The 24,675-nt window shown below is 37.4% G+C and overlaps 1 protein-coding gene across 1 annotated transcript in view; it reads left to right on the forward strand.

Moving 5' to 3' along the window:
• Positions 1 to 24,675, forward strand: part of diaph2 (diaphanous-related formin 2) — a 461,650-nt gene that overhangs the window by 331,724 nt on the left and 105,251 nt on the right. The window contains exon 25 of the mRNA XM_037675202.1: positions 1,797 to 1,921. Coding sequence (XP_037531130.1) covers positions 1,797 to 1,921 — 125 coding nt within the window. The remainder of the gene's footprint in view (positions 1 to 1,796; positions 1,922 to 24,675) is intronic.

Raw genomic sequence — 24,675 nt, forward strand, 5'->3', positions numbered from 1 at the left:
TCTGTCTGTCTGTCTGTCTGTCTGTCTGTCTGTCTGTCTGTCTGTCTATCTATCTATCTATCTATCTATCTATCTATCTATCTATCTATCTATCTATCTATCTATCTATCTATCTATCTATCTATCTATCTATCTATGTGTGTGTGTGTGTGTGTGTATCCTTTTAGCAAAGGAAGCAAAAAAGGTGTTTTATTTTTCACTAACTATTCTTACACTTACGCCCTTTTATCCATTTATATTTATTTATTTTCTTCTTCTCTAAAGATCTTTTTAACCCCTATCAGCTCAGTTTCTTGGCTTCTTCTTTTCTGTTACCAAAGCAGAAAAGACTTGGCTAAACTACCAGGAGGCTGAAAAAGGTGGTGCATGTCAACCCAAAAGAGCAGTGTTTTTAGAGCTTTCTCAACCTTATGAGCTGACACGTTTTGAATTAATCATTGGGTTTCCAAGAAATTGAGCTCTTAACTCCTTAAATCTTATTCCTGATAAACATTCACCCAGCAATTCTGGTAACCTCAGAACTTTTTACTGGGCTTTTTCATACTAAATGTTCCCAGGTCATATATTTGGTTGGAGCCTAGTGTATTCATCTTTTCATCTTTCATTCTTATTTAGCTGTTCTCACCTCTGAACTTCACAGCATTGGCTTTTAAATGTTTTTTTTTTTTTTTTTTTTTTTTTTTTTATCATACCAAAGAATTTAACTAGTAATTCATATCAAAGACAAACAAAATGAAAACATAAATAAAATAAAATAAATTTTTGCTGATATTGCAATGAAAAAACAAAACTTCTGAGCTTAATTATTTATTTACAAAACTTCAAGGAACACATTTATTTGCTTGATTTCTGCATAGCTTTTTTAAATGTGTTTTTTAGACAGATTTGATGTTTTTTAGTCTTTTTTTTTAAATTGCTTTTAAACACTGTATTTGTGCTAGCACAGTGGCACAGTTGGTAGAGCTGCTGCCTCTCAGCGAGCAGGTCACCCCGGCTCGAATCCGGGCCGGGGGCCTTTCTGGGTGGAGTTTGCATGTTCTCTCTGTGCATGCGTGGGTTTTCTCCAAGTACTCCGGTTTCTTCCCAAAGACCAAAACATGCATGTTAGGCTGATTGGTAACTACCGTTACATTGCCCCTAGGTGAGATTGTGAATGGTTGTTTGTCTCTATGTGTCCATGTGATGGACTTGCGACCCGTACTGGGTGTCCCCCACGTCTCACACAGTGACTGCTGTACATGGACACCAGTGACCCCTGTGACCCGAAAAGGAAGAAGCGGGTAAAAGATGATGTATGGATGGATGGATGGATGGATGGATGTGTGCCTGCAAGTTGTTATATGGCTCTGCATCTGTGTTCAAGTGCATCAGTGAATCCAACTCCTTAACAGAAACGTAAACATGCTACTGCATCCGTGTCCCTGTCCCGTCTGATCCCATTAGACACTGCTTGCTTTTTGAAGTTTGCACTTGAAAGGCCTAATCTGAATACGGTGGATTCTACAGCAACTTTGCAAACGGTGATTACAGACTGATTAATTAGCCACAGCAGAACACACACACACTCACACACACTATACTCACATGTGCTGCTTTCTAACACGCACACAATTTCAGTTTATAGAAGTCTTCATGTTAAAACATACAATGTGACTCATTCACAGATGTTTTTTTATTATAATGCAAAATGTGCGATGGCTTTTGTTTATTCTATTCTGCTTTTTTTTGTCCTTATTTTTTTATCTATAATGTTGATTTTAATCTGTTTTATTTCATGTTTTATTTTTATTTTTCAGTGTCTGCTGAAATCCTGAAGAGCAGTTTGAGCACCATGGAGCGTCACATTCAGAGGCTCGAGAATGATATTGAAAACTTCCCCAAAACGGATGAACCACAAGATAAGTTTGTGGCAAAGATGTCCATATCCTTTTTATTACTTTATTTGCACTTTTACATGAGCAAATCTGTCGTTGCATCGCATGCATTGGATGATATAAGAACATTCTTTGTGCTGTTTTATCTGTAGCAGCCGTGATTGTTCTTGTTTGTGTTGTGTCTGGCAGTTGTAAGCAGTTTAAGTCACTTGGGATGATAGGTGACACCCCAGAGATTGTAGGGAATGGATCTGGCTGCCTCGCAGTGAAATGTTGATCAGATCTCCCTCTTCACTCCATCCTGTGTCCCAAGAGCAAAATCATGCCCATGGCTATTTTTACTGCACCCTGCCACTGCTGCCTGTCCCCCGAGGGCCTCTAATAGGGGCTCTAGCCCCTCACACCATCTTATCGCCTATCCCTGATTTCATCTCTTGGCTGGCCACACAAACCTCTCCATAGAACCATCTTTTCCCGTGGCACCTCTCCTGTTGTGATAACAGAGTGTTTCACTTTAACCCGAGTATCTCTACCCCCAAATTAAATTAACCATGTCCCTGCTCTTTTCTGAATGTCCTCTTGGATTGAAAAGGGTCCTCAGCGTGTAAGTTTGATCAATAATGAAAATCAAGTCATTCGGTAACACCCTAAGGTCATCTTACATGGGGAGAAGAGGAAAAAAAACTACTTAAAATTCCAGCACCATCTCCAGGATGCTTTATTAATAACCAAATAAAAACCCAGAGTATGTAAGCTATTGAGTGGGTGTACTCATATGCTACGTGCTAACACATAACCTGAGATCTGTCTCCTTTCATCTGATGTTTATTTACTCTGAGTTTACACATTGGATGGGGATAGAGTGATAGCCTCCCGACACACGAATAATCTGCTCCTAATCAAAGAAGGACATTTAAAGTAGTAAAATAAAAAAATAAATAAATCCAATGTCGAGTAATTTATAGTGTTAGCTCTGAAGAAGAGCAGGTGAGCAGGAAAGCTGCTTTCCCCTCCAATGCCAGTATTGATTCCCCGGCTCCTGTGAGAACTGAATGCTTGAGTGAGAGGAAATGGAGAAGTGTGGATATACTGCAGTATGACTTTTTTCACTGTCTGGAGGTCTTCCCCAGAGGTTAGCAGTGAGAAGCTGGCTGCCATGACTTGAAACACCTGACTCTCTTCCCTTTTCCCCATCTCAGCTGATCAAGTGAATGTTGGTGGTTGGAAGAAGGTCTTGAAGGACTTGGCTCTCCCTTTGCTTCATGTCTTTTTGTCTGTGTTGCATTGTACTGTATGTTTTTTGTAAAGACTTTCGGACGTAATACTTCTACTTGTATAGTTTTTTACATTCAGTATTCAAAATCTTTAATATAGTAATTAATAAGATGATGTCAAGATGATGAGCTAGAGAATATGTCAAATAATAGAGGGGGTCAGCTTTGGGGCTACACTTCTTACTGAATAGTTCCTATCTTCACAGGGTTGATGTAGCAGTGTACCTGTATGTAATCTGCTTAACAGTTCACTGAAGTAATTACGCTATACAAAGTCTTTTTTTTTAGAAAAGGAAATGGAAAAATAATTGTTTAGTTGCAGATTATTTTTTTTTTTTACAGAAAATAGTATTACTATAACAAATAAATAAATAAAAATATAAATTAAACAATATTTACATAGAATAAACAGACCAAATGCAGCCAGTGAAACAGTTGATTTCATCAGATACCCCTCAAGATATTCTAGTGAAGAAATTAACAATTTCATTTTGGTTTGTGTCTGACTGTTGGCATGAGTCCAAAACTCATTACACATCAGTCTCTCTCCACCACAATTTCAGCTAATTAAAGTGGGCTACATCTGCCATCTTTAGCAGTTTTGTGTCCATTTCAGTGGAAGAAAACATGATTGCAGGTTAATTTGAAAACCGGTTTAACTGACAGAAATACCTTTCATCGTTTTCATTCATTTTCTCGCAGTTTAGTCATTTTATAGTGAAGCAAGGTATAACGTTGCTAAATATTTTCATTACAGTTTTGGTTTTATTGTTCCTTTGTCAAGCCGAATTGTAACAGAATAAAAAAGAAACAGATGAAAGTTATTCTTGTCCAACAAGTTAACCTATTTTTTCCTCTGTTTTAACAAGGCTTTGACTGTGAACTGTTTATTATGATGTTTTTAGAAACTGCTGATTTCATTATTAACACAAGTTCTCCTTGATCCAACCTTAAACACTGCCACGTTGCATCCCAGATTGTAGAATTCACCTACGAAGAGTGTTGCTCATTATTAAGATCGATTTGTTCAAGGAACTCTGCAGTCAGTGGTGCGATCCCTATAATATGCAAGAAAAATAAATTAAAGAATGTTGAAAATTATTGAAAAAAGCTAAAGGTGCAATATGGACTCTGTGATAATATTGAGTTATTTTTCAACTTTGCATATACAGTCTATACAGCATATTGCATATACTTTGCATATCCTGTATCACTCCCTCCAGGAAATAGATGACAACGTAGTTCTTTTGTTTCTGATGGATTTATTCATCTGAACGGCACTTACGGTCATCAAATCCACCATCGAACTGTTCAAAATGCATAACAATGCATTACAGTGTACAAATTATACATATCAGAATCAGCTTTATTGTCATTGCACCGAAGCACAACAAAATTACATTTCAGTAGAGCCCATCCAAGTAAAGCACAAACAAACAGACATGGGTAGACGGTGGTGCATGAGGATGCGGCCTCATGGGAGGCGCTACCCTTTTCGTTTAGATAAGGAAAAGAGAAACACGAGGGAAGAGGAGGTGTAAAATAAAAATGTGTGTCCTAGATGGGACACAGTGTGAAAGTTGCAAAAATAAAAATGCAGCACAGAAATAGCAATATATTGATGACATAATACATATGCATGATGACGGCCGACGAAGGTGGTGAGTTTATCTGTGGCCACTGCCACATAGTCCCCATAGTCCTGATAAGATATGGTATCTATCGCCAGCTCAGCTCTGACACAGGTCCACAGATGTACTTGGGAAAGGGGGGGGGGGGGGGGGGAGAGCTTCTTGTTCACATAACATCCAGGAGAGTTTGGGGTAGTTGGCCAAATCAAGGCTGACACAGGGGAGCCAGTTTGAGATAACAATAGTTATTTTGGGTCAGGCCGACTTTGCTTGATTTCTGTTTGCCTTATAGTTCTACTGTTACATCTCAATGGCGACTTCAAACAGCTAAATTTTTGTGGTCAGCATTGCCGGGCCGAGTTTGTAGCTTCTTCGAGTTTGATTCCTTCATGCCAGCGAGTTTCAGGAGCCACAAGTGGCCTGCGATTTTCAGAAGTTGCATCCAGCTTACGGCTCAGCTCACACAGCATCTGAGTGCTGACCGCACTACACATTTCTTCGCACAAGCTGGTCAGTCTCACAAAGGCCAGAACAGCTGCAGACGTTGTCCGTATTTATCGATATGCCAGGTAACCACCAACTCCAAAAAGCAGAAATCCTGTTATCATAAATCTAATTAGGTATGCCTCTTCTTCTTGGATGTAACTGGGACCCTGTGTACATAATTTCGTTCCACCACATGTACCACAGGAGGTGCGAATGACAGTAAAGAAACTCTGACTCTCTGACTCTGACTCTTCTACATCCTCATCCGACAATACGGACAGACACACAATCTTTCCATGCCCTCAGGAATCCTTTGTGTATCCAGCTGCACATGTCCCGTCAGAGCAAGAGTGCTCTCCTTCACCCTGTCTTCTTGTTGAGAAAATTTTATCAGTTGCATTGAGAGACCAGCTGACCAAATCCATGATTTACAGTTCGGAAGATATGTAGAGAGGCTTCGATAAGGATCACAGGACAAAGAGCAGAAACGGGGGGGAAGCAGGAATGGGAGGGAAAAGTGTCTGCCTTCATTGAGAGCAAGCAGGAAAACTATTCATATATTGCACATACGTTTACTACAAATATGCAACATAACACAAATAAACATACCTCACTGGCTGCACACAACCAAAGAGGGAATGAGTCCACTGGGACAAACGTAAATCTTCAAAAGAAAATGGGCAATATAACTTCTTAAACTTTTAGACAGAGCGTCAAACTTTTCCTGCTGCACATGCTTTTTTAATAACTTAAAATGTCCCCAGTGCAACATATCACTGAAAAATGGTTCTTATACGATGTAACTTACAAACAAATCAATATTCAAAATAAATAAATAATGTAAACCACACATGTAAACAAAACATATCAAATAATGACATAAATAGTATTTATTGAAGTTAAATTATGTATTCAATAAAGGTAAAATCCCCTCTTAAATCTTGTCCAAAAATTAGACAACTATGCAATAGCAACTTTTTTTTTTCTTGTTTACTGTTTAATTAGGTTTTAGTAATTGTAATCTGTGCTGTACAGCAAAGTGTTTGAACAATGGTGTTTAAAAAAGTGTTGGTTGTTTAAGATCGATGCTGTAATGCTGCAAGAGTTTCCATTCTTTAAACTTTGTCTTGGAATAAAAGAGGGATGTTGGCTCCTTGAAGCATAACAGATGGGAGAACAACGACGACTAAAAGTCATGCGTTTGACGCTTGAGTAACCCTGAAAAAGTTAAGTGAAGCCCAGTTGTCTTGACTGTTGTGTCCTGTGATGAATGAGACAGCCTTTATTGGAGTGTGTGTTAGAGATACAGAAAGGCAGAGAAAATTTACAGTGCATGTAGGTAGGTGACTTTGTGTCTTTGTTTCAGTCTGACTTTTGTCACTTTTCTTCCTGGATGAAGATGAGCATGTAGTGGCCGCAAGGATGTATTTTATAGATCTTTGCATTGTTTTAAAGAAACTCTTAACAATGCATTGTGCATCATTTCCATTTTTGATTTACTTGCCTATTGTTTTCATTAGTTTTAATTTATTGTAGAAAATTGTATTTTTCCAAACTAAAAGTCAAATGGAAGTGTAATGTTTAGCTTTAAGAAATTAATTAAATAATATATTAAGAGAGAGACTTAACTGAAGCAATACATTTGGCTTTATCAATACTTTTTTTTTCTCTTTCTGTTACTGTAATGTATGCAAATTACTGGATAGGGTGTTTGTTCAGCAGTTTAGCGATCTCTATCTGTCAGAAGTAATGGGGGGGCAGAAAGGCTCTACATTTGAGGCACAAGCCCCCAGAGAGCCTTATTTTACCACAGAGGCTTTTGCTTTCACATGCACCATCACACACAGACACAGAAATGTGCGTTTGCTTCTGAGTATGATAGAATGGAGTGGAGTGGAACTCTGCATACAGGAATATTGATGTAGTACGGTGGCTAGATGGGGCCTGTGAGAACGGGCTGAAGCCTGATGAATGCCTGGACATGTCCAATGCATCTCCCCGTGCTGCCCTTAATAACCTAACCCGACACTCCGATATTCAGCGTAACCTTTTATTTACGCTGAATGTTGGAGTTAAAAACATTTGTTATTTTTTTCTATAATCTTCACATGTGCTGTCTTAAAAGAACACTGTCAATAAGTTATGTTACGGGTGTGTTATAGTTTGTTGGATTTTAAATGGCCAAGGGTTCAGGTGCTTGACAATACGATTTGTCACAATACTGTGTCTGCATCATTTTGTGTGCAGATGCATAGCACATCTGTTTCTGCTCATGCCAGTCTAGTGGAACATCTAGAGGACCATGGCGTTCAGAAACAGAAATGAAATTACCCAGTGTTTTTTGTTTTCTTCCAAAGTGTAACAAAGTATAAAAAATGGACTTGTATGCAGGTCAGGTACCCTGCTCATTCAAACTGACACTACAGCCAAGGCATAGTTACTTACATTAATCAAAAAATGTATTGTATTACTACTATGTTGTATTTTTTTTTTCTTTTTGTATGCAACATTGTTTTCTTGTTTAGTAGTTTGACCTTTTGATTATTTATATATATATATATATATATATATATATATATATATATATATAGTCAGAGTCAGTCAGAGTCAGAGTTTGTCATTCGCACCTCATGTGGTACATATAGCCTGATTAATCAAAAACTTTATTAATTTACCTTAAGGTAAAGTATGTTAGTTGATATTTAAACTAATTCATTAAACTTGACTTGACTTTTTGACACCTTTTTGAAGGATTTCTGCCAGAAACCATCTGTCTGAGTAACAGTACAATCTGCAGTTATTTACCGATACCTTTTGGAAAATAAGGAGCCTAAAGTTCTTGGATCTGAGCCCGCTCTCAAACCCACACAGGGTCAGGCCAGACAGGCTTTTTACCAGCCTCAGGGGCAAGCCTGTAATATCTGATGCGTGGCTTAAACATCAACAGAGACATTTACACAAGTATCACCTTTTTTTTTTTTCTTCTTGTTGCACAGTCTTCACTGTGATTTAGCTCACTCTTCAATGAAAGAAGGTCACTACATTATGTCAACAGATGGCTGTTGTCAAACAGCAAAGTTATAGACTCTCCTGGCTTCAGGGTTGGTTTGTGCAGAGGTGCAGGACCAAACACTTAAGGTCAAAGAAAGAACTTTCAGTAAAACAATTGTTCTGTTTAGCAGGAGGCTGCGTTTAAATGGCAGATATTCGATATGCCCCACTTTATTTTTCTGGATGAACAGAGTGCTGCTTGAAAAAGTTGTCTATGTTTAGCTTGATGGATTTGAAAGATACATTTTGCCTTAAAATGATATTGTTTATAGTTTGCATGTAATACAATAAATGAATATGGTTACACATTTGTATGGAAACACTCACTACATTGCTCACAACTAAGCACTCTCTACTGATTGCCACCATTCTCAAACCCCACCACCCTAACACAGGTGTTTTCTTCTAATGAAATGCAGTGTAAACTGCATGCCCAATTAACAAAAGCACAGCTAAACAATGTTGCTTTTTATTTATCTAAAACTTAGTTGAAACCAGTGTAAAGAAAAGTACATGCTTAAAATAGTATTTTGCATTGCCTCAGATCATCTTATGTCTTCCCCCTCGATGTAAGCACCCAGACAGACTCACATAATGAATTAGAGGAAGCAATTTAAATATTGCAGATGTCGAATAGAGATCACTTTTCATCCAAAATTATGCATTGTTAAATCCCAAATTTTTAATTAACACATTCTCAAAGTGTGTACTGCGTACCTGCTGAAGTTAAATATTTGAAATATGAAGACTCAGGTGTGCACCATGTCAGGTATAAATACTGGCAGCAACAGTGAATGTGTACATACGTTTTTTTGTCACTGTGTTCACATACTTGAGTTAGCCTTGTTCCCATCTGTGACTGAGTTGCCACTGCGTACAACTGCGGTGATGAAAGTGGTAGCAGAAGAAAAAATAAATAAAATGTTCCAGAACTTTTCAGAAGATTAAACACCAGCTCTGTCTGTGATACATATGAGCTCGGTTGTACTCGTAGGTCTTATTTGCATGTATGTATTTTATATTCTGTGCTCTGCACAGAGAATCCCTCAGTTATTTAATTATCTGTCTGAATTGTGGTTCCAAAAGACAAATTATCTAATCACCAACAAGGAACTTTAATAAGTTATTGTGGCTGCAGGGCTTGATGTTGCAAACTTTAGGAGCCCAATATAGGCCAGAAATGCACAATTTGTTAGCTTGCAGGTGCTTGTTTATGTGTGTACAGAGAAAATGTAATAAAACTCCTATGAGGATGTTCTTATTCATTATTAACTTGATATTGTTTTGTTACAAATATAAAATCCAAGAGTAAGGACTAAATTTAGTTATCAGCATGCCGCACTGGATCTTATTACAAGATTACATGTGTTGTCTTGTTATTGTACTAATGATCAAAACACTGGGAATTAAATAATAAGAAAGCCATTAATATACAATATAATAATATTATATGGGGGTTGTGGGGTGTAATGTGCATTTAGTAGTCTTACAGTGAAATTGCTGTTTTGGTTTGGAAGTTTATACGTCACCTCTTTTAGGTTTTTTTTTTTTTTTTTTGTAATTTATTCCAAGTTCCTGTAGCTTTAGTCCACATTTTAACATTTTAACATTTTGTTGACCTGATGTATTTTAGGTTGTTTTTCACTCTTTCTTCACTAATGTCACAAAAGATAAGGTAAACATTTTTACACATCCTTGAAAAAAGTGTTTCAAATAGGAGTGACTTATGTGATACGTTTAATATCAAGTGAAATTAAAACCGATATGAATGAAGTTAACTTACTTTTATAATCATAAACATTACCATAACTTAAATCGGTATTTTTTTTAATCAATCACTTCTTGTGCACCTCACCTTGTGATACACATAATCAGTACAGTAGTCCCTTGCTACTTTGCGTTTTGTTTATTGTGGACTTGCTCTATCGCGGTTTTTCAAAATAAGATTGGACATGACATACAATTGGCTGATTGATGGATGAGCCACACTATTGGCATGGAATTTTTATTTAAAATGAATTATTTTAAATTATGTAGCACCTGCTGCACATTTGTGCAGCTCAGAGCTGCAGAAAAAGTTTCCTCTGTACCTCTGTCCGGCCCACATGACAGGATAAACTTCCTGCTGCAACTGATCAGCTGTTCACCGTGCAGCGGAGAAGTGGGCGTGGCCAAGAGTGCTTGCTGGTGGCAAATAGCCAATGAGGCAGAGAGCTGAAATCATGACATCATGTGCTCTTTTAGTTTGTTTAGAGTTTAAAAACATTGTTTAGGACATTGCACTACTTGTACTACTATTCCTACTTCACAGTTTTTCACTTATCACGGGTCATCAGGGTACGGATCCCCTGTGATAAATGAGGGACTACTGTACTGTTATAGTACTGCACCATCAAGATGTATGTAGTACAACACAAATAATACTATATTTATATTAGCTGGTAACTGTTTTGCTAGTTGCAATGCATCATTAAGGCTTAAATAATTTTTTCTTTAGTTATGATTATACTTCAAACTTTAAGTTATCAGTTTTTTTTTATTATTTTTTTATCCAATAAACCTATGTTTAACAATAAATTATTTATTAAAAAGTCCAAAAAAAATCAAAACATGTCAAAAATGCATAATCATCACTGCCATCTAAGAATTACATTTATAATGTGCACTGTATGCCTAATAAATTTCAGAAGTGTGTGTAAATAAATAAACAACTTCAATTTGTTTAAACTGATTGAAAATATTGTGCTTTCATAAACACGGTTTTAGCTTTATTTATTTTCAATTTGTTTTTAATAATAAAAAAGGTATTTTTTAAATGGACACACATCAATGTCACTTTCTTTTTAAGCTGTTGTTGTCAGCCTCTTATGATCTGGATATCACAGAAAATACTTTTTTTGACATTTGCCAATATGTGCCCTGTATTCTGTGACTTTTAGCTCAGCGGGGCAACTCTGTTTACCAGCAAAAAGAGATCGTTCACCTCCATAGGCAAGAGGTACTGTGGCTCTGGAGCAAAGGAAGGACACCCTCAATGTACTTTAGAGCCCTTTGCTCCTGACTGAACAGCTGTCATATTTCTCTGATAAAGACTTCCTGCCTTGCTAGTCCTGTCGGGAGTCCTCCGGGACCTGCCACGTCCTGTAGGAATTCAGGCCAGCTGTCCTGCAATTTAAAACAAGATTGTACACAGCCACAGTATCCGAGTGTGTATTCTTGTGACCTCTTGAATCTAACTTCAAAATACATTATAAAGGATTTAGTACTAGCAATGACTCCATAAGTCTTAGCTAGTTTGAGGAAAATACAATGTGTTTAGTTAATCTGTTTTTAGCTCAGTGTTTCTATATGTCACTCAGCAGCTGTAAAGCTTTGCCACTATTGACCCGGGCCTCTGCTGATTATTTCTGCTCTACTGAAATTCAAGCTGAGGACTCGGTGGTAGAGGCTCCAATCCGCACCTCATTACTTCCCCAAAAGGCCTGGGCTTAGTGCAGGGTAATAGACAGAGGCCCAGCCGCCCTCATTTGTCATGGCCTCCTGGGTTTGATGCAAAGCCCCACATGAGCACTTGTTGCTGAGCTCTAATCCTGCAGTAGAGACACCAGCCATGCTTCTTTGCTTAGCCATCCCACTCTCTTACCGTCATGGCTCATGATTTCACTCTCACTTGATGTTTTAATGAAATCCTTGAGACTCAGGTGACTGGTGAGTTCATTGTTGGCAAATTATTCTATCAAATGCAAGTGGGGGTGAAACGTGACTGGAGTTATTTGTAAAGTAAATAAGAGCCTCTAAAGTGTTCACAGTGTAATCAGCATGTAACCACAATAGGAGGTGTTTGTAATGAAATGACTCATTTGACCTACAGATAAAGCACACACAAAATACCAGGGATGATTTATTTATTATTTTCTAATAGTTCCACTTCTATAAATATTAACTCATTTTCTTATAACTAATTTTTTCATTTTTTTTCATTTAGCCTTTATTTATCCAGGTTAGTCTCATTGAGCCACGAGAACTCATTTTCAAGAGAGACCTGTTTAGGGAGCACATGGTGGGGGTTAAGGGCCTTGCTCATGGGCCTAGAGTGGGGCGAATGAGGGTGGGGGCAAGTGTGGGTGTTTCACCTACCGCACCCACAATTTTTGATGTTGTCGGGGCCGGGGCGTGAACCGGCGATCTTCGGATCACAAGCCCACCTCTCTAACCTCTGCGCCACCACTCCCCCAATAATAGTAATAATTGTACTACTCCTACTAGAGCACAAATGCACTGAACTCGGTGGGATGAAATATAGTTAATGCTCTAAAATAAGACAGTCAGACTTAATACCAGTTTATTACCTTGAGACATTATTTTCAGTCTTACAGTGACTGTGTCAACAAAAAACTTATAAAGCACTTTTTAGTAGAAAGGCCTGAGTATTTTTTATTTTTTTAGCTGACATGGCCTTGTATTCTAAAAAAAAAAAAAAACTTCCAATCTCAGTGCTGTTGTTTTTTTATTTATTTATGTATTTTATTTTATTTTTTTTTATAATTTGTTCATTCATTTATATATAGTTGCTGATGATTGTTTGTGGACTGGGCTCCTTGTAATCTTAAATGTTCTAGGTTTTCTAATTACAAACCGGATTCCAAAAAAGTTGGGACACTAAACAAATTGTGAATAAAAACTGAATGCAATGATGTGGAGGTGCCAACATCTAATATTTTATTCAGAATAGAACACAAATCACAGATCAAAAGTTTAAACTGAGAGAATGTATCATTTTAAGGGAACAATCTGTTGTTTCCAAATTTCATGGCGTCAACAAATCCCAAAAAAGTTGGGACAAGTCCATTTTTACCACGGTGTGGCATCCCCCCTTCTTCTTACAACACTCAACAGACGTCTGGGGACAGAGGAGACCAGTTTCTCAAGTTTAGAAATAGGAATGCTCTCCCATTCATGTCTAATACAGGCCTCTAACTGTTCAATCGTCTTGGGCCTTCTTTGTTGCACCTTCCTCTTTATGATGCACCAAATGTTCTCTATAGGTGAAAGATCTGGACTGCAGGCTGGCCATTTCAGTACCCGGATCCTTCTCCTACGTAGCCATGATGTTGTGATTGCTGCAGAATGTGGTCTGGCATTATCGTGTTGAAAAATGCAGGGTCTTCCCTGAAAGAGATGACGTCTAGATGGGAGCATATGTTGTTCTAGAACCTGAACATAGTTCTCTGCATTAATGGTGCCTTTCCAGACATGCAAGCTGCTCATGCCACAAGCGCTCATGCAACCCCATACCATCAGTGATGCAGGCTTCTGAACGGAGCGTTGATAACAACTTGGGCTATCCTTGTCCTCTCTGGTCCGGATGACATGGCTTCCCAGTGTCCCATAAAGAACTTCAAATTGTGACTCATCTGACCACAGAACACACTTCCATTTTGCCACACTCCTTTTTAAATGACCCCTGGCCCAGTGCAAACGTCTGAGCTTGTGGAGCTTGCTTAGAAATGGCTTCATCTTTGCACTGTAGAGTTTCAGCTGGCAACGGCGGATGGCACGGTGGATTGTGTTCACTGACAATGCTTTCTGGAAGTATCCCTGAGCCAATTCTGTTATTTCTTTGACAGTGGCATTCCTGTTTGAGGTACAGTGACGTTTAAGGGCCTGGAGATCACGAGCATCCAGTAGAGTTTTACGGCCTTGACCCTTACGCACAGCGATTGTTCCAGATTCTCTGAATCTTTTTATGGTGTTATGCACGGTTGATGATGATAACTTAAAAGTATTTGCTATTTTACGCTGGGTAACACCATTCTGGTATTGCTGCACTATCTTTCTGCGCAACAATGGTGGAATTGGTGATCCTCTTACCATCTTGACTTCTGAGAGACACTGACACTCTGAGAAGTTCTTTTTATACCCAATCATGTTGTCAATTGACCTAATTAGTGTTAATTGGTCTTTCAGCTGTTCGTTATATGCCCAGTTTCCTTTTGCCAGCCACTTATTGCTATTTGTCCCAATTTTTGGAGGATTTGTTGACACTGTGAAATTTTGAATCAACATATTTTTCCTTTAAAATGTTAAATTTACTCAGATTAAACTTTTGATCTGTCATCTATGTTATATTACGAATAAAATATTAACATTTGCCATCTCCACATCATTGCATTCAGTTTTTATTCACAATTTGTTTCGTGTCCCAACTTTTTTGGAATGCGGTTTGTATTTGGTTTTTATCCTCTGTATTGTTTTATATAAAGGCTCTACTGTAGTCCCTCACTTATTGTGAGGGTTATGTTCCAGACACCCCCACGATAGGTGAAAATCTGTGAAGTATGGACATTATATTTATTTTAGTATTTATATATATATATATATACACACACACATATTAAGGCTTTATAAACCCTCCCCACACTCTTGCAATGTCCTTAACAATGTTCTAAACTCTAAAGGCTCTAAGACAGCACAGCGAAAGATAGCAGACAGACTTGTGCTACGGTTAATGAGCCAGTCAGCACCTGGGGGTGGACTGGGCATTGGTAGCACCGGGACATTTCCTGGTTTGGGTCGGCTCAGTTCAGGTCGAGCTTAACTATTTTAAATAAACAATCCATGTCACTCACTCTGGTATTTGCCTCACTGAAGCTCCCGCAGCAGTGATGGGGAAAGACAGACCCCACCCCCAAGTCCTCCTTTCTCTTTCTGAGGCTGTCAGCCTCAGAAAGAGAAAGAGATCTACCACTTGGCGATCACTGAGCGGCCAAGCCACCAGGAAGCAATCTGTACAACCTTGCGTTGAAAACCCGTGAAAGAGTGAGTCTGTGAAAGTGGAATTGCGAAGTATCGAGGAACTACTGGATTTCTTTAGTTATCTCAATAACAAGCTTCCAACTCTTTGAACATACCAGATATTATGTTCTAATTAACACATCTGCATCTCTTAAGTCATAACTTCCTTCAGATTATACACCTCTCGATTTGTAATTTATCTCCTTCAGGCTCTTGTTCTCAGTTATATTTTGTATGGTTGCCTGTTTTCTTACCAAGCTTGTTTTTTGCTTTCTTCACCGGCCTCTGAGCCTCAATTTGCACTTTAATCACCTTCAGCACACAACTATAATTCTTCCTAAATTCAAGTTAAACTAAATCCACATACTTCCACTTTTTTTGTTTGTTTGCTTGTTTTTTTATAACTTTTTTTTTTTTTGTAATGCTGTTTGCTACTGAGGTATGACTGAATGCCTTTTCACATACGTAGCATCACAAATGGTGCAGTTACATGTTTCATTATGTGATAAACTTACATCTAAGATACTTTTTTTTTTTATGTTCACATTAGCTATGTTTACATAAGTAGTTGGAACAAACGGCGGTTCGGAATAGAAACGCGTCATATAAACGCCCTGTTCAGGTTGTTTTTTGTTTATTCAGCATGATCCGAAATAATTTGTGCTCAGAACAAAACGGGTGGTTTACACCGATTCATAACCCGAGCATTACCCAAGCATGTAAACGCTTGATCCGTTCATTTTTTTCTGATCGTGAAAAACTGACCTGACTGCGCATGTGCAACTTTGCCATTTCCGCCTGGCTAATGCTAATATTATTAGCATGTCAGGGAAGCAAAACTGGTCAGTGAGCGACACAACATTTCTACTAGAAACTTTGAAATAGCTCAAAATATTCTGTATTACCTGTAGCTCAGTCAGGGAGTACAGTAACGTCTCCACTGTCATTAAAACCTGTCGTAGGTCCATTTTGGGTGCTCAAGTTTGTTTATGTTCATCCCGGAAGTAAACCGGAAGTATAACTTCTTCTGTGTTTTTTTTAAGGAGACTTTAACACTCTGCTCATGTCAGTACTTTTGTTCAGATCAAAGCCCGCTGCATGTAAACGCTCGTCATGAAGAGATTGTGCCCATGTAAACAATACATTTGAATTATTTAATCTGAAAACATTACTATCCGGTCAAAGAATTTTGCACATGTAAACATGTAAACATAGCTATTGACTCTGACTTTAAAGAATTTCTGAACCATTTTCGCCTTGGTATCATCAGGCTGTTTCTGTGAGTGGCAAGTTGGCCATCTGGCCTTAAACATTTGATTGTTTTGCACTGATGATTGATGGGATGGTCCCTTTTTTTGCATGTGTTATAATCTGGTTTATTGGATTTCAACAGGAGGTTGGTTTGAAACAAAAACATCATGGTTGGCAGGCCACCGACTGAAGTCTTTTGGATGAAAGACAAAATGTTTCTCCCTTTAAGAAACTTGTCCATATGACATGCTTTAACATTTTTTGTGATTAAACAATTGTCCTTATGGGATTGTGCACTTTGTCAAAAAAAATAATGACGACAAATACTTCAATGAGCTTGTTTCACAGCATGTCACTGTGCACTTAGCTTTGCAAATCCTTGCAACTCATAGAAGCTATAGAAAAGTCATAAGAGTAAGAGATCACTAATTAAAATGAATTTTTGACAGTCAGAAACACTAACGGTTACAAACGGCAATCTGATGGTAGTCAACAGGGGATTCTCCATTAATTGGCAAAATGAGACTCATCAATCACACTGAGGGGGAACGCTGCACAGACAGTATCCTGTCAGAGTCACCCACTGAGGGGGGAGCAGCATGACGTGTGTCTCAGGGACAGAGTCGTGCGGAGGAGTAACAGTTTCTCCTCTAACCCCCCTGCCCACCACCCCCCGACTCTGTTTCTCACCACATGTGGCTCTCAGTAGACATCTCTCCAACTCATTCTGACAGGCTTTGTTTTTTCTTGTCACATTTGAAATGGGGATTGGCTGCCATTCTCTGCCAGTCAAGGCTGAGACAGAATTGTCAAAACACGCTGTTGAATTTCAGCTTTTAGAGGATATTCTTCACTGATGACATGTGCTGAGTGGCTTGTAACTCCATACTGCCTTTTCACTTTCATGCACTGGCAATATTTATTTTCTCCACAGGAAACCTTGATAACTTTTTTCAATTATAAGTATGTTTTTTTTTTTTGTTGTTTTTATTTAAATACATGGAGTCTTACTTAATATGGGTATTTGATATGTGTTGTTATTATTAAACAGTTGGGAAAAACAAAACAAAAAAAAACATATTGCAACGGGGTGATGTATAGATTCTTCCTGACCCTAACAATAATAGGTGACGTCCTCGTCTTTGCTAGTGAGGAATGCACCGTTATGTCTGAGCAAACCAAACAAATGTCAGAGAACATGACATGCTGCCTTGCCTGCAGGTCAATGAATGATTGACTGTTTCGTCAATGGAACCAATCAATAAACTGTTTCCTGTGTTGTGTCACTGACAACGTTTTACTGTGGTTACATGGAAACTAAGACTTCAAACAACGATTGCTCTGTGTTGCATCTCCGTTTCATTCCTGCACCTTGTTTTGTTTCTTTATGAATTTGCAAGGCTCGGGCTAGCATTACTGACTTTCCACCGAGGCTATTTTATTATCTAATGTGTGATGGAATTGCATGTTGATATCCTCATTACCTCCTTCCACTGCAGTAAATCAGTAATATGTCAGACGTGTCACAGAAAATGGAGTATTCGCAACTATCTTTATAGCTTTTATCAGCGGGGCTAATGTACTCCCAAGTCAAAACAAAAGTCATGCTTTTGTGAGTTAATATTAAGCTCCAATTAACAGTGTGAATAGACAGGGTGACCTCAAGATATGATGATGCCTCCTCCATGACACTGATTATATGAGATACACCAGGTTCCAAAGAATAAGGACCTCCTGCCGTTGCACTGGCATGATGGAGCGTTTTGAAAACTGCTGGAAACAAAAAACGATGCATACACGTACAAATGAAAGAGTATCATAAACGCTTGAATCCTCACTTCTCTTATTCAGTCTCTCTTGTTTCTGTCACACACAGATTTGAATCACTCAGTGAGTCTAAGCCTGGTCATTTAGCAGCAACAGGGAAGTGAGACACATTTGCTACCTGAACCAGCAGCTGACCTTGACTTTACTTTCTCTGATAGAGACGTAGGTTGGTCCCTGGGTTTTTGCTTTTATATCTTGCAGAATTCCTTTTGAACGTGTGTGTAAATGTGGGAAACAAAAGGAGGATATATGTATCTTATTTTTTAATTTCCTGTAACAAAACAAAAAAAAACACTAATTCAAGGTCACCCACATTGGTTTGACTAAATAAAACAGTTGCTACAAAATTTGATCATAACTTCTCTACTGACAGTTAACCTTATTTATTTCTTACCAACATTATTTTTAAATCTCAAACACAGAATGGCAAAGAATATGAGTAATTATTAAAATTAAAATAAAAGATGTAATGTCAGTTGTTTAGAAGTATTCAATTTGAACAGCAATGTGTTTTTTTAATAATAAGACAAACATCATCTCTACTTCAATGTCTTGTCATTGGCAAGTAATATTACTTTATCACAATTTATATGAAAGTGTGCCCTTCTTCTTTACTTTCTGTATTCTGCATACTTTTTTAACATATCCTTTGTTTCCAAAGTGTTTGTTTGTTTATGTTTAATACAAAACGCATAATAATTTTAATTCACTTTATTTTTTTCTCTCTTTTTTAAAACATGTGTTAATTAAGGTCATGACTTTATCGTATTATGATAATTTATTTACAGAAGAAAAAAAAAAGTGTTAAAAAATAATTACCTCAAGTCATCACACGTTCTCAGTTCCCCACTTTCTGGCACACCGTTAACGTTGCTGCGCAAACTCCAGCCCTGCAGGGGGTGGAAATGCACCTGAAGGCTGTTTGCTGGCCACACAGAGCTTGGGTTGTTTGCTAAATAAAAAGGGAGGCTGAGAAAAAAATCAAAAATAATTATATATATATATATATATATATATATATATATATATATATATATATCAATGGTAGAGTGAAGAAAAGCACAGCTGTGTGTTAAGCCTGTTTAGCCTTTAGCATCATTTTTAAACAAAATGTTACTGAAGCTAAAGCTACAGCCATCCTGCCTTTACAGATCGACAGTCTGACCAGCACACAGAGACCAAACGATGCGTGTCTGAGCCAAAGTAAGTAAATCCAGGTCTGACAAATTAACAAACTCGGGATAAATTGATTTAATTCAACGGTAGCTGTATATTAACATGATTTTTAACTTATTCATTGCTATTTATCATCATTACAATAATTGTCAACCACGTTATCATTAATATATGTTAGCATTTGAATGTTGTGTTTGTCTATATTTGTACAAAAAAAATGAATTCATAAGATGGAAAATTAACATTTTTATTGTCATATGAATTCAGCTGTCAACCATAATTTATTAGAATCAAAAATATCAGTAGCCCAGTATGTTGAATATTGACGTTTGATAAATATGTGATTAAAATTGGATTGCTCAAAATAATTAATTACAAGAGCTACCATTAACTATTTTTTGTATGTCCCATCACTAATTTTAACATGATACAATAGACATACAGTGTATTTATATTTACATCAAAGAGTGTGATGTGGAGAGATTCACATTGATTATGGGCTGTAGCATTCTTTCTGCTTATTATAGTCCTATTCTAGTTTTAATGCAATTATTTGACGATATGATTCAAGTGATTCAAACCTGTGTTTGATATGTTGGCTAATTCAAATTTGATTGTATCTTGTTCTCCAGTCCATCCTTGTGATCTTTATAAAAAGTTTCCTCAGTTTTTTTTTACGAGTGTAAGTTTTAGATCCACTTTTTTTTTTTGCATCACTTCTTGTAAATCCACCAGACACTGACAATGAGCAAGATCACAATTTTAATAGTAAAAAAAAAACAAAAAACAATGATAAAAGTGCTTTTTGAAGTAGTAGTATTGCAACAAATATAGTTGAAGGCCCTAACATAGCCCTGTGGCATCTTCTAAGAAACTCCCATTCTGCTATATGCTCACAATATTTATAAAACACTGAGAAATTGCTGTAGGAATATCTTTGAAATGCTAATTTATTTTTATTTATTTATTTATTTAAGAAACATCGCCACCTTCATTCTACACCAGAGCTGCTGTTTGATGATAGTACTTTTATTTTCGAGACATGCCTCTCCTTACCGTCCCCAAGTGAAGATGGTGTAACACAGCAACAATGGTGGAAAAAAAAAAAAAATCAACAGAAACTAATGTATTACCATTCCAAGCATATTTCTACCCATCCCTGTTCAGACTGTGCATGTTGCATTGCAAAAGCAGGAGTGAAAACTCACATTTAAAGGTGTAGGTAGGAAAAAAGTGTTAACTGGAGGGATGTGTTGGTTGGTGCTTCCACAGCTCAGCAGTGACAAGGTGTTGTTGCACAGGGATATTTTGTGTTTGCCATTATCAAACCTTCAGCTGGAAGCATTTTTACCTTTTGTGTTAAAATGCAGTCAAGGATCTCCACTTAGCTGAAGCAGATCATGGCACCATAATTGTGATTGAACACTGGGAGGAAAAGGTCTTCACATTGTTTCTAGAGGCAAGCTGAAACATGATGTCACAGAATAGAGAAAAATGGAGCCATTCCACTGACTGACTGCAGTTTTTATGCACTTTGTAGACTAAGTGTGTACTTGAGGGTCAATTGTGATGAATACTTCAGCAGGGGTTAATATGCTTTAGGCTTAAATATATAACCTGATAGACAATCCTAAAAATACTTACATTTATACACTTACATAAATAAGTTGATTCCTAATTTCTGTTTTTTTTTTAGTTGTTTTTTTTAATGACAACAATGTTTTAAGAACAACATATGTTGTACGTCATAAAAGTCTAAGACGTCAAATTTTAATAATTTGATGATGTACCTAACTTGCTTCAGATTGTAAATGTAAATAAATAAATTCATTTATTCAATCTTTATTTATACAGGTTAGTCTCATTGAGCCATGAGAACTCTTTTACAAGAGGGACCTATGTTAAACAAAGAACACAGATGAGATACAATCGTATGAAAAGCATATAAAATGAAAGTAATTATAAGAAATTATATAAAAACAAAGCAAAACCAGCTACAGTATAAAGCGATGTAAAATACTAAAAACAGAAATATGTATGCAATGTTTTTTGCCACGAACTTAAAAGTTATTTAAAATCCCTCTATGGTCAAAGATGACAACTTCAGATCTTTTTGCAAGCAAAATAAATGGAAATAAATAGTTAAATGTTTCTACACAAACTATCGTAAGCATCGTTTGCAGTCATTTTATTTATTTAGTGCGATCAAATGTGTCATATGATTCAACGTTTTACATGCACTTAAATTGATTCTTTGTGAATGACAAAATTCAGCCAATCTGCAACTCAAACATAATTTCAAATAAATTAATTTAAAAAAATACTTGGAAAAACTGCTGTATCTATGTACAGTAGTCCCTCGCTACTTCACAGTTTGTTTTTCGCGGACTTGCTCTATCGTCGTTTTTCAACGTAAGGTTGGACATGACACACAATTGGCTGACTGATAGATGAGCCGCACGATCGGCGTGGAATTTTTATTTAAAATAAATTTGTTTAAATTGTTTAGCGCCTGCTGCACATGTGTGCAGCCCACAGCTGCGGGAGAAGCTTCCTCCAGCAGCGTATCATATCTGCTCTGCAGCGGAGAAGTGGGCGTGGCCTATAGCACTGGCAGATGGCAGAGAGCAACACGACACAGGGAGCTGAAATCATGACATTCTGTGCTCTTTTAGAGCATTTGGAGTTTAGAAACATTGTTTAGAACATTTCAAGAGTGTGGGACTATTCCTACTTTGAGGTCTTTCCACTTCTCACGGGGCTTCAGGGTACGGATCCTCTGCGATAAACGAGGGACTACTGTAGTGCAAAATTACAGTAGAAAACATTTAGGGGTTCATGAAAAGTAAAACAATGATGTTTTATTTATTGGTTGGCTGTTTTTGTTTGACTACATGGGTTGCTTCATTTATCAATAAAGCACCTTGTCATCTATGGAGACACTTTTTCCAGTTTGAATGTTCTCCTCTGCCTGGCTCTCATTAGCATTCTGCTCACCTGGTCTTTGATGATTGTTTTATTGTTTTTCTTCCATCCAGTACTAGTTGTTTTTTTAATGCCTTCCTGGAACTCCATTGTTGTTCTGAAGCATATGTCCTGCTATCCTCCTCTACTCATCATTTGCCTTTGTCAGTCAAACCTTGAGTTTGCTCATGTACAGGCTTCAGCTCAGCCCAGTCACCTTTCCTGAGTGCCCTCTCCTTCATGTCGAGCTCGTCTTTGACAATGCAGGGCTTGTTGCAGGGAAAGCAGAACACAGTTTTCAGAACTTCGTTGTCAGTAGTTTTGTTCACACAGCATTTGTTCCTTTTCTTAGTGTAAAAAGATATCCTTATAAAACAACTAGTGTTCCTTTCATTAATTCACATGGCCCAAGCAGAGGTAGCTCACTAAAGCAAGATGGCATTTCAGAATCAGCAGAGTGACACAAGTGTTGATGCTTTAGAACCCGTGGGTTAAGCAAAGTTTAGTTAAGACTTTTGAAGTGTGGAGAAAAGGGGGTGTGATGGTCAGCTTCCCTTGTGTTTTTTTTATTCTGCAAGTGTAGTATGCTGTTCTTCCTTGTTGTGCAGGTACTGAACTGTTTATAGTTGACAGTAACCAACTTTTGAAAGTTGTGTAGTGTGTAGTCCAGTGCAACACCATTCAGTCCTTACAGTGGTGCTGAATCTCTGTTGTGTTTGAAGTCTTAATATTGCGCAATGGATGATGTCACATGTTGTCTCAGCATGCGATCATTGAGGACGTAAACACAAACAACAATGGCGTGGGAGAACTCCCCAGGAATGTAATATGGTCTGAGACTAACTGCTAGCAGCTCAATGCTCCTGTTACACACAATCGTTTTCACCGCAACAATCTCCTCAGTCGCACCATCTGTTATTAATCAACAGTGTAAGTCACCGTTTTCTGCTCACTCTATCTGCTCTCAACTTTGTGAGTCCTGTTACATATTAGTCATTACTGTGTCCAGCTAGCCAAGTTCCATAAAAGGAATGTGGACCAAGTTTTATTTTTACCGAACGGAATAATTACATATCTCATTTGTTCATAATTTAAATAATCCAATACCCTGTAAAGCTTGGGATAAAATGTTTTACTTTTTCCTTTACTCTTTTATATATTAAAAAAAAAATGAGCCTTAGAATTTTTAAGTTGAAAACAATGATTCTCAGTAGTTTTAAAGATTATTTTGGTTGCATGTTTGGAGTTGTTCTCCTTAAAGTGAAAGGGGCATTGTTCTCATGTGACAAGTGTGCAGTAAAATCACAAAAACACTATGCAATAAAGGAGAATATGGAGTGGTAAAAAAAGGGTGGCTACAATATGGAAGCTCACATGTCAAACCCTAGAAAGTTGAGGGGCTTCTGAAATAGTAGCCATGTTTCTTATTCAAGTTAATGAATTACAGTTCAAAACGTCATGTCCAATAATAACAATAGACTGTGCCGTCTGCTTATTGTGCAAAGAAATGAGACTCGAGAGAGAGTCTTTTAAAAGATAAAAATAACAACAAGAAAAAAATTCTAAGTTTAGCTATGGCTATGAATATAGCTTGTGCTTTAAAACATTCACATCACATATGTAAGCCTCATGGGAATATTCTGTCCATTATCATCAAATGATTTGTTGTATTCATAAAGCCTAAGATGATAGGAAAAATACAGTTTTGTCCCTGTTTTTTATTTATTTGTATTCATATAATTAGGGGGCTTGTTTATATGCCATGTTCACCTTGACCTATAAAAGTGAAACTCCCTTCATTGAAATGCTGCATAAATATTGCATTAAGACAATTTATGCATTTGTTTTGCATACTTCATGCTACAGTACTCCATGACACATCCACACAACATACCTTTGATGGAAAATAGTGCTATTATGTTTTAGTCTTCTTTTTTTTAGTACAAACGTTTTGGTGACATACAAACAATTACAATATCCCTTTTATTGCCATTTATTACGATGGCATTATTAAAAAGACAACAGGGAATTAAGAACAAAACATAACTTTAGTGAACTTTCTAAGAGTGCTGGGTTTTTTTTAGTTTTTTTTTTTTTAGTTTGATTTCAGAGTCCCCGTGAATGTGTTTGTGAGAGAGATTGTTAAAGGGAAGAGTACGAATGTGTACTCACTAGATAGCTGCCAGGCAGTGCAGAATGATAGCTGGGAATGAGGCATTTTCCATTGAAGTGATTAAAATGATTGAGGACAGCGGCAAACTCATTCATCTTTGAGCAAGGTGATGAGGGACATTGTGTATGTGTGTGTGTGTGTGTGTGTGTGTGTGTGTGTGTGTGTGTGTGTGT

Source organism: Nematolebias whitei, chromosome 4, assembly GCF_014905685.2.
Source record: "Nematolebias whitei isolate Nwh7 chromosome 4, NemWhi1, whole genome shotgun sequence".
In the NCBI taxonomy this organism is placed as follows: Eukaryota; Metazoa; Chordata; class Actinopteri; order Cyprinodontiformes; family Rivulidae; genus Nematolebias; species Nematolebias whitei.